This window comes from Crocodylus porosus, unplaced genomic scaffold (assembly GCF_001723895.1).
Source record: "Crocodylus porosus isolate Cpor-Errol unplaced genomic scaffold, CroPor_comp1, whole genome shotgun sequence".
In the NCBI taxonomy this organism is placed as follows: domain Eukaryota; kingdom Metazoa; phylum Chordata; order Crocodylia; family Crocodylidae; genus Crocodylus; species Crocodylus porosus.
This window is the reverse complement of record NW_017728911.1, coordinates 8,950,246-8,961,920: the sequence shown is the minus strand read 5'-3', so window position 1 is coordinate 8,961,920 and position 11,675 is coordinate 8,950,246. Positions and strand designations below refer to the sequence as shown.

Below are 11,675 nucleotides of genomic sequence, written 5' to 3'. Positions count from 1 at the left end.
TTGGATGCTTATCTTGCTGGGATCCTATGACCCCAGCTGACTTCCTGCCCTTTGGGCAGGGGGCTGGACTCCATGATCTCCCGAGGTCCCCTCCAGCCCTGATGTCTATGAAATCTATGAAAGATGGACTACAAGGGAGGAAATGCAAAATCTGAGTAGTGAGGTGGAAAGACTTAAAAAAATTATACCAGATAAGCCAATCACAGAAAGTATATAAAAAGCAGAAACTAAAAATAAGATAAATTGGTTACAAACTGAAAGAGCAGAAAAAGCACTTACATACACAAAAACAGCTATATTAATAAAATCATAAAGAAGTAGGACTGTAAAGGGCCTCCAAAGGTCATCTAATCCAACATCACCCTGAGGCAAGATCATCCCTATCCAACCCATCCTATACAAATCCATTGTTAAACCTCTTAATAAAACTGGGCAGTCAACCCTAACAGAACAAAAGACATAACATCCTAACCTGCTGTAGGTAAAGTAGGGAAACCGTGGTAGCTGTCATCCTGCTTCTGTAAAGGTTGTTAACATATGCTTACGAGATCCCAGAAAGAGAGCCATGCTCCCTACTACAGAGCAAGGCAAAAACCCCCACAGTCCATACCAATCTGGGCTAGAACTCCTTTATGACCCCAAATATAGCAATCAGTCTGACTCAAAGCAGAGGGACAAGACCCTCTAGCCAGGAACCTCTGGGAGGAGCATTCAAACATCCCAGTTAGAATCCCCAGCCTTGGGTGCAGGCAACACCCAATGTCTCTGTGGAAGGCTTCAAAGCCCCCTCGATGTATAGGAGCAAGCAGGGAATTCCCTCCCAGCCCTATGTGGCAAACAGCAAAGCCCAGCAGGCTGGGAAATAACCATAGTAGAATATGGGCATAGCTATCCTACAGCCTCCACTGCATACTGTTTGGGGTTGTGGGTCCATGGTGCATGCAGCAACTGCTCTGGGACATATTCTGAATCCAGCATGGAGCCAATGCACACTGAAGTGGGCAGTGCACAGGACCATCCAGCACACCCTGTATGCCGTCTGTGGGTCAATTACAAGATGCACAGACAGCACTGGGGACTAGATTACAGGGCTCCACAGGCCAGACCTGGGCCGCAGGTCACATCTTTGGAGCCCCTGATCTAGACATACTACTGGTCTCTGAAAAAGGTGTTACAACTCAGGAAAGAGACCTTGGAGTCACTGTATGTAGTGGTCTAAAAACACTTACTCAGTGTGCATCAGTGACCAAAAAACAAATCATGTTAGGTACCATTAAGAATAGAATTGCAACCAAAATGGAAAGTATCATTATACTGCTGTATAAATCTGTATTGCATTCACATCTTGGAATGCTGCATAAAATTCTGATTAAAATGTAGTGGAAATAGAAAAGGTACAGACAGGGGCGACAAAGATGACCAGGAGTTAAGGAGCAACTATTGTACTGTGCAAGACTTGAAAAAAGCTGTGTGTCTTCAATTTGGAAAGGAGACATCTGAGGGAGAATGTTAGAGGTCTATAAAATCATGAAGTGGATGGATAAAGTGAGTAGGGAATGGTTATTCGCCAAGTCCCGGAATACAAAAACAAGGGGGGCATTAGTGAAAGGCAAGTGGAAGTATATTTTTATAGCCCATAGTTAACTTGTGAAATTGCCACAGGAGGTTGTAGAATCTGATTGTAGATTGTAGGTTCAAAAAAGGATGGGGCTATTTATCAGAGGACAGATCTGTTGGGAGCTATTAAATGGAACAGTCAGGGACATCTAACATCCTTAAACCAATGGTAGTTGATGCCAGGGAGGGTCTTACAGGGGACAGAACATTGCTATTGTGTCCTGGTTAGGGAGTTCCTCTAAAGCATCTGCTATGTAGAATTTCTGTTTTAGGAAATTGTAAAGACAGACTATGCCATTGGAGTGTTTTACTATCTTTCCTGTAATGCAAATTAAAACTCTAAATTGGTATAGGTCAGCATTCCATTTTTAAGAAAATTGTATCTTAGCTGTTAGCATTACTGGATGTTCATTAGAATAAGTTATTTTATATATAGTGTTGTATTCATCCAAGGGTTTCTCTGCATAGGGATACTTAGGAAAATTATTTGAAAGTGGTAGTTAAAGTGCATTAAACCTTTGTGTGAGCACTTTCATGCAGAATTCAAGTAGTCTTAATTTGATTTAGCTTAATTTACTTCCAAGGTAAATTAAACTAAACTGAACTAAGGCCATTTAAAATCTAAATTGGACTGTCAATAGAGAAATGTAATGCGGGTTAATTAATCCACTTCTTATAAATTAATTTGAATTATTTTTTCTGAGTGTCTCCATGCAGGCAAATCCTAAAGGAGATTTCACAATCAAATTAAAACTGAGCCATAACTGCTATGATGTTGGCAGGAGTAAAAATTACTTGAGTTTTGATTTATAGTGCTATAATTTTGTGTAGTGGACAGAGTAAATCATCTGACTACTGACATTTTTTTCTTTGTAAAAAGAAAGAAAATCTTGAATTTTATCTTAGTAATTCTCATGCAAGTTCTCTTTAAAAAGACTTCCAGATAAAGGATTTATTTTCTTTAAAGCTATTTTAATCTTTTCTAATGGTAGAAAGTGTAAGTTTGCTACATTCATATCATTACCTTATATGTACTTGGATAGTAAATTTGAGAGAAAATTAGGTTGTATAATATTCCTTTCTTCTGTGATTCTCATTTGCATTCTTATGAATCTGCTAGACCACTAACACACTGTCATAAAGTGAGGGTGTAATTCCACTCAGAAGACCATGGTCTTTTCTTCTGTCCAGGGCCAGATTGATGCCCAGAAGCTGCAGTGATGTTTGGCTGAGGTAGAACATTATGCAAGACAAGGAAGATACAGCTAGCAGTCGACACCTCAATAAGTTTTAGCGCAACTAGACAGTAGTTGTAGAAACGGAGCTGCTGACACGCAATTGCTTTGTACTTTTATTTCCTTCCCCCCCAAAACAAAGAAAGTAGCATTCATTTTGAATTTGTAAATGAACCCTTTGAGCAATATTCCAAGCTGCTGAAATGCATCATGTGGTTTGGTGATGGCAAGGGTCCCAGCTATTATTTACTTTTGCTCACTGCAGAAACATGAAGTGTTATCATGTATGGATGTTGCTGAAACATGTTTTAATTAAGGCAATTAACCCATTGACCTCACCCTGGTAATCCAGCCATAGTCTTGCTTCATTACAGGGTATTTTATGTCCATGTTCAGAGCCAAGGTGAAGAGCTTCATGCTAGTAAGGGAGCATAGAAAAGCTCCCCAAAGACATTAGTTTAACTGTTGATTATTATTATTATTATTTACAGCCTAAAAGAATTCCTGCCTAAAGAATACATCAAACAAAGAGGATCTGAAAAGAGAATATTTCAGGTAATTGTGAGGCTGACAAGACTAATATAGTTTCTTTTTTCCTTCCTTTTCATGTGTAATATAAATTTGCTTTCATAGCTCTGTACTTTGTGTATGCATCTACTGATATAATACATTATCCCTAACTCAACTATAAAGAAGCTGACAGTTTTTCTTCTTTGGAATTTTTTTTTCACTTTTGACTGCATTTGTTAGGAAAAAATTGTGTTCAAAGTCCATAAGACTTTTACTCAATTAAGGAGAAACTTGAGGATGTATGTTTACACCACAGTAGAAGTGCATTTAGGGAAATCAATTTAATTGTACCCATATAGCCTTTCATGTGTTCATCACTCAAGCGTGAACTTCAAGCATTGTACTATAAAGTTTGCTAATGGCTGAATTCAGCGATGGGAAGAATCAAAATATAAAAGACTGAAACAATTAAGTCTACAATGTTCCAGTGCTGCTGGAAAGGTTTTATAGAATTTTGGGGCCATCGATGCACTGAATGTCTATGTTGATTAAAATATAGAAACCTGGCAACAGCTAAGTATATAAACTGTTTGATCTAGTTGAGAAATATTGACATCAGCAACTGAAATAAGGTCACTTGGGTCATGAATGAAGTTGCCAATTACAAGTAGCATAGTTGAGCAGGGGGCAACCGGGGTGCTACTTCTAGGCAGCAAGTTTGTTGTGGGGAAGAAGGTAGGGGAGGTCACAAAAATACTAGTGACTGCACTGCTGGCCTGGTCACTGCCACCAGTAATTGAGGTTTCCCTGTTAGTGTCACCATCCAAGGAACAGAAATGTCCAGGTACAACTCAGCCAATGACTTCTGACCTGGATGTAGGACATCAAATTACATACTGCTAGGATTAGTCAAATGTTATCCTCTTTTCTGTCTTCTTCCCAACCAGTAAATTATTTATTTTGTTAATTTATCATACTTGGAGTTGGTAGAGCTTCCTGACATTTTTGTATTCCAGATTCACCCAAAGCTGATTTGTTGGGGTTTTTTTGGACAAGCTTCAGCAAAAATAGTTATATATCTGAGAATGAGATGAATGAAAAATATTTTGCCCTTGTTCAAAATAATTCTGATAACTGTGTTGCTGAGATGCTCCAGGACCTCCATACATTAGAACAGGGGCCTGATATTTGTGAGGAGATTGCCCTGGTATTTGGTGGGATGAGAGATCAGTCATCTGTGTGAAAAACAATGCAAATCTGGCCAAGCTTTAAGGCTCAGAAAACCACTTATTTGCAATAGAGGCACATTTGAGTTTGGTAGTGAAGTTCTCCAAATTAGAGGCATATTTGTGTTTGGTAGTGAAGTCCAGCAGAATTGTGCAGATTCCAGCTCTTCTTCACATCTCATATATGACAACTACTGCACTTTCCTTACAGAATTATGAGCACTCTGGGGATGTATCAGTTCAGCAGGACTTTTTCTGCAGTTTATCCTTCCAGATTCTTTGGGCTGTTTTGGTGGCAAGAACTGGAGCAGCAAGCAGGGACCATGTAGCAAGAGAGAGGAGGAAATGAACTAACAGAAATGCAGAAGGGGATGAGCTGGTGAACTGGGGATAGGCAAAAGGAATATCATGAGCATGGGAAGAAAGGATGGGAGAGCAAGGGATAGATTATGGGGCCTGACAGAGCAAAGAGATGGACTGTGAGGTGGAGTCAGGGTGATGAGATAGAATGGTTGGGTGAGAAGCTGGAGGATGAAGCAAGGAGCTAAAGGTGAGTATTGGTGAAAGTATCGGTTAGTAGTAAACAGTGCTAAGCCTTACTTAAGTACTGGGTAAACTGGTTTAAATGATCAATAAAAACAGAATTCCAAAATGACCCAGTGGGGTCATAAAAGGGTAAATTAGCCTGGCTTTCTGTATAGGAAAATCCTATCTTTCCCTGCCTTAGTCTTTGAACACATCAGCTGACTACTGGGTAAAGTGAGCCAGTTAACCTTATTTTGCAAAAGGATGTTAAAAGAACTAAATAGTTGCAAATGAAGTGTGTGATTCTGTGTATGAATTTACCTAGAATATTAATGTTTGACTGAATTTTCTCAAAAACCACATTGGAAGTATGAAGGGGTTCAAGGTAGGCATCAAAATGATTAGGGACATAGAGAAAATCCTCTGGTGTGAAAAGATGAGAGCTGTTTCTCTATAAAGAAAGTGATAATGGGGTTAGATGTTGGTAAGACAGGGGAAGGAGACCTGAGCTTCCATACTAGTCTGTTCTCATAAGTCAAGTACATGAAGGCCTTCAACATAAATGACACGTACCAAATTTTAAAACTGCATAATTATAATGTGGCAATGGATTTCACAGGGTACATGATGCTAAGATTATGATAGGTTTTTTTTTTAAATGATTGACCATTTGTAGAAGCTGTAGAAATATCCAGAATGGAATTATAAATAGTATTTGGAAGTATTTTTAAATCTCCATTATTTGAGACATAAGCTGAACTGATGATGGTTAGGCAGAAAATTTCCCTTTGGGCAGGTTGTTGTGTAATTCCTTACATCAGAAAATCTGAATACCCAGCCCTGTTAGCATTTCTGAATGGTGATGTTTTAAATAGTTAATTAGCTCCCTAGAAAAACAGGCAGCTCATAACAGATAAAAGATGGCATATCTTAAATTCAATCCCTTTCTCTATATGCAATAAGTATTATTTCTATCAACTTTAAGTGACACTGAGTAAAATTAAACTCTTTTTATAGGAACACAAGAACTGTGGAGAAATGACAGAAATAGAAGCTAAGGTGAAGTATGTGAAGCTTGCACGGTCCCTAAGGACATATGGAGTGTCCTTTTTTCTTGTTAAGGTAAGTTGGACTTTGCTGACAATAGGTATGCTTGATTGTTCACTGCCCTGGAACAGCTTTTTAAAGCAAGGTTTAAATATCAAAGGTCAAAAAGCAAGTTTCTCCATTGAAATTGCATTAAAACCACCATAAGCTGTGCTCAGGTGTTCTCAGTTCTGTGAAGACAACAGCAAAATCATCCTTATTCACTCCCATTTTATTCAGTCTACCTTCTAAAATTATCAGGCTATCTTCTCTATGAAACATTTACAAAAGGTGAAAGCCTGTTGTTTTCCCTACTTAGGAGTTAATAGACTATTTGAATGTGCACGCTGAATTCTTTGCAACTTATAAAAATCATGTTCTCGGTTGTATGGTTATTTCTCCATAACAATTCATTGTAAACTTTACAATGTACTCTTACAATAAGCCATCACCTTGTGGATGGTGTGTAAATCACAAAGAAAATGAAACCAAGTTGTGACTTTACAGTCGTAGAGTTGCTTTTCTGTTGATGAAATGCTTAGCCTCCTTGAAATGAGGCAGTAAGGGAATGGAACTGCAGTTCTGTTTGGACTATCAAAATGAGGATCCCAAACCTATTTTTGGTTTTTAAATATCAAGTGGTCTTACTTTTTTCTGAAATACTGAGCCACCCATAAATTCCACTGAAGCCAATGGGAGGGGAATATACAAAGTAGGAAGTCAGTAAGTAAGATCTTGTTATATCTAAAGTTTTGAGGAAAAATCAACTGTGTATTGCTTTTTAGAATAAAATCTCAGCTTCCCAATCTGTTCAGCTGGAAAAGTTTCTTTCAGGCAACAGGTTGTTGAACTTTCTCAACCTTACTCAGTGTTTGAGGGTGTTTTTTTTCTGACTTTGTAAGCCAGTGTTAATTATATCAACTGAAAATAATATGTTTTACGTTTGCTAGCTCCACAAGAATACTTGCAACTTAACTATTTAATGTTCTCTCTCCATTTTGTTAAAGTAATATTTTTCTTTTCTTGCAAAACCTCAGTGCTTCATTGCACAAAGTTCATTAAATTATTTTCAAGTGAATTAAGAATTTGCTTGAAAATTTACTTGGCTACCAATCTTGTGATTAATGAAAACAGCACTAAATGCTTCTCTGAGATCCCAAGTGCTGAAACCTAATTTGGACAAAAATGTTAAAAGACAAAATGGTTTGAGTTTGTTTAGAAAGCAAGTGAAGGTTTCAAGCTGGGTTCATCAGCTGATATCTTGTATTAAGGGCTATAATGAAAATTGTGTTCAATTTTCAATAGCTAAAATATTAAAATTTTATAGGTGTGCACATTTAGCAAACAGTCATACTTAGAACTTAGTCATAGAGTTGTCAAAAATGACTAGTAGACTGTTTGGTTGAAGATAGAAATACTTATTCTTCTGTTCACATGAATTACTTCACTATCTTTCTTGTAGTTTAAAGCAAATAGTAACTTAATCATTCCTGGGTAAGGGGTACAGGTGTAGGCACGACAGTGGGGGCGGAAAAAGGCAGGGCTGTAGCTCTCTATGTTAAGGAGCATCTTCCATCAGCAAGACAGGGGTAGAGGAGGGGAATACCGAGGCACTGTGGGTCAGGATCCAGGGGGGCCTGGGGAAAAGGACTTGGTAGTGGAGTTCTACTACAGACCTCCTCACCAGGATGACAAGCTAGACGAGGTATTCTCTAGGCAGCTCTCAGGTGCCATATAGATGAGGGAGGCCATGGCGTATCTCAATTACCTGGACATCTCCTGGGAGGAACAGACAGGCAAGCCGCTCATGGAGGTTCTTACACTGTATGCAGGACCTTCACCTAACCCAGGTGGTGTCCAGTCCCACCAGGGGTAGCACCTTGCTAGACCTAGTCTTCGCAACAGGGGATGATCTCGTGGGGAACCTGTGAGTTCACGGTAACCTAGGAGCTAGTGACCATCACTTGGTAGAGTTCACTATCCAACGAAAGGTGGGAAAAATATCCAGTGAGGTTAAAGTGTTAGACTTAAGAAGGGCCAACTTTAGTAAACTTAGAAGGCTAGTTAGAGAGGTGGCAGAACTCAAGAGCATCAAGCAAATGGGTGTCCAGGAGGGTTGGAGGATCCCCGGGGCACAAAAGGAGTCTATCCCCTTACACAAGAAAGGGGATAAGGGGATAAAAATCCCCCTTGGCTGAACAGGGAACTCCAGGAACTCCAGGAAAGAGATTTATAGGCAGTGGAAGCAGGGGGCAGCCACCAAGGAGGCATACACCTCCCTGGTGAGCTATTGCAGGGAATCAGGCAGGCCAAGGCAGGATTGGAGCTTAGGCTGGCTACAACAATTAAGGACAATAAAAAGTCCTTCTACAGATACATAGCGAGCAAAAGGAAAGCACAGAGTAGCATGGGGCCCCTGCAGGACAAATCAGGACAGTTGGTGGTTGACGCAGGGAAAAAGGCAGAGTTCTTCAGTGAGTTCTTTGCTTCAGTATTCCTAAGTACTGACCAAGACAATCCCCTTACCTTGAGCATAGAGAAATGTCCAGAAGGCACCAGACCACCAAAGGTTAGTGCTGACTTAGTTAAGGAGCACTTAGAAGGACTGAATGGGTACAAGTCAGCTGACCACCATCCACAGGTGCTGAAGGAATTGGCCAATGTCATTGCTGAGCGGCTAGCGCGGCTGTCTGAGCTCTCATGGTGCTCCAGCCAGGTCCCTGAGGCCTGGAAAAGGGCCAACGTGGTGCCCATTTTTAAGAAGGGGAGAAGGGATGAGTTGGGTAACTTTAGGCCAGTCAGTCTTACCCCTTTCCCTGGGAAAATACTGGCAAAAATCATCAAAGAGCACATTTGTGAAGGCCCAGCAGGAGAAATGATGCTGAAAGGGAGCCAGCACAGGTTTGTCACAGGCAAATCCTGCCTGACAAACCTTATAGCCTTTTATGACCAGGTCACATACTGCCTTGACACAGGACCTGAGGCTGATGTCATCTACCTGGATTTTAGGAAGGCCTTTGACACAGTTTTGCATCCTATTCTCATAGGAAAATTAGCAGGCTGTGGAGTGGACACCTACACAGTCACGTGGGTGGCCAACTGGCTCAGAGAACGCACCCAGAGAGTGGTGGTGGACAGATCGTTCTCGGCTTGGTAGGAGGTGGGCAGTGCTGTCCGTCGGGGTTTGGTCCTTGGACCGGTGTTATTTAATATCTTCATCAGCGATTTGGATGAGGGTGTGGAGAGCACCCTCTCCAAGTTCGCAGATGATACCAAGTTATGGGGCACATTTAGCAACCCGGAGGGCAGGGAGCAGATACAGGCTGACCTGGACAGGTTAGATCAATGGGCAGAGCAAAATAGGATGCAGTTCAACAGAGATAAATGTAAGGTACTCCACCTAGAGAGGAGGAATCCCCAGCACACCTATAGGTTGGGGGATGACCCCCTCAGCAGCTCAGTGGCTGAGAGGGATCTTGGAGCCATGTTGACTCCAAGATGCACATGAGCTGGCAGTATAATGAGACCATCAACAAAACCAATCGCACCTTGTTATGTATTACCAGATGCATGACTAACAGATCAAGGGAGGTGATGCCCCGTTTGTCAGGCTGCAATTGGAGTACTGTGTCCAGTTTTGGGTGCTGCACTTCAAGAGGGACATGGAGGATCTGGAAAAGGTTCAGAGGAGAGCCGCTTGCATGATTAGTGGCCTCCGTGAAAGACCCTACGAGGGGAGGTTGAGAGATCTGGATCTCTTCAGCCTTCACAAGAGACGTCTGAAAGAAAACCTTGTAGCCACCTATAAGTTTATCAAGGGAGGACAACAGGGAATCGGTGATGCGCTATTTACCAAAGCACCCCAGGGAGTAACTAAAAATAATGGGTGCAAACTAGTGGAGAGTAGATTTAGGTTACACATTAGGAAGAATTTTTTTACAGTAAGGGTGGCCAGAGTCTGGAATGGGCTTCCAAGAGAGGTGGTGCTATTACCTAACTTGGAGGTTTTCAAGAGAAGGCTTGATAGTCACCTGGCTGGGGTCATCTCACTTCGGTCGTCTTTCCTGCCAGGGGCAGGTCAGACATGATGATCCATTGTGGTCCCTTCCGACTCCATAATCTATGGATCTAAGGGCAAATGTATGTTTTAGCTGCTTTTAGAAGAGGAGGAGCTGCTGTTCAGATCAAGCAGCAATTGTTATCCACTTCGTAATCCTATACTGATACAAATTAGAAAAATTACTTAATTTTGATCCTGAATGAAGCAGAGCTGAAGTTGGAGCTGCAGAATCATGGAGGCATAGTATTAGCTTATATGGGTATTTTTTGGCATTGGTGTGAGTCTTACATCTGTCTGCAGCCTCAGGACATTTGTCATAGAATTTCAGAGGAAGTTATTGGTCTCTTTGGCAAAGACTTAATATTTGTCCTAGTAGGTAAATAAGAATTGATTCTTTGTAGTCTATAACAAAATACATTTAGAGAAATAAAAGGTGTGGTCTAATTTACATTTTATGACTGGTTTTTCCACAATAAATGGATAGCTTTGGGTCCTTGTTTCATAAGTTTTGGAGGCAGAATGCTCAAATCACTAAGAGACAGCAGCTCTCACAGCCTAGATAAACCCGCTCAATATTTGCATAGGTCAAGTTGTGCTAATGGATACAAAAGCATATCAAGGGCATCTGGGAATGCCTGATTGCCAGAAAGGCGTCATACACCTGGTGGAAGGGGGGTGCTGTCACCAAAGAGTAGTATATCTCCTGTGCTAGGGCCTGTAGGGGGGCTGTCAGGAAAGCTAAGGCAGACATAGAGCTAGGACTAGCATCCAAGATCAAAGATAATAAAAAGTCCTTTTTCAAATTTATAAGGAAGATGAAGAAAGCACCAGGAAATGTGGGGCCCCTACAAGATACTCTGGGCAATCTGGTGGTTGCTCCAGAGCAGAAAGCAGACCTCTTTAACCAATTCTTCACCTCCGTTTTCTTGTGCAGGGACCGGGACTTCCCCACCGTGATGCAAGATGGACTCAAGGGGAATTGCTTCAGACCCCAGGTTGGGGAGGACCGGGTTAGAGAGCTTCTGGAGGGGCTGGACATGTTCAAACCAGCGGGTCCAGATGCCCTCCGCCCCAGTGTGTTGAGGGAGCTAGCAGGGGTTATTGCAGGGCCCTTGGCATGGCTTTATGAGCGCTCGTGATGCTCGGCCCAGGTGCCAGATGATTTGAAGATAGCCAGTGTGGTCCACATCTTTAAAAAAGAGGAGAGGGAGGACCTGGGCAACTATAGGCCCGTCAGTCTTACCTCAATCCTAGGGAAACTCTTTGAGAAGATCATCATGGAGCACATCTGTGATGGGCCGGCCTTAGGGATGATGCTTAAGGGCAACCAGCATGGTTTCATTAGGGGCAGGTCATGTCAGACCAACCTGACTGCCTTTTATGATAAGGTCACAAAAGCCTTGGATGCAGGTGTTG

At 41.5% G+C, this 11,675-nt stretch overlaps 1 protein-coding gene across 2 annotated transcripts in view; it reads left to right on the top strand.

The window, feature by feature from the left end:
• The window catches only part of TLN2 (talin 2), a 247,679-nt gene that overhangs the window by 65,687 nt on the left and 170,317 nt on the right, over positions 1 to 11,675 (top strand). For both annotated transcript variants that reach the window (XM_019533415.1, XM_019533414.1), the window contains exons 8-9: positions 3,344 to 3,407; positions 6,131 to 6,235. In XM_019533415.1, the coding sequence (XP_019388960.1) occupies positions 3,344 to 3,407; positions 6,131 to 6,235 (169 nt within the window). The remainder of the gene's footprint in view (positions 1 to 3,343; positions 3,408 to 6,130; positions 6,236 to 11,675) is intronic.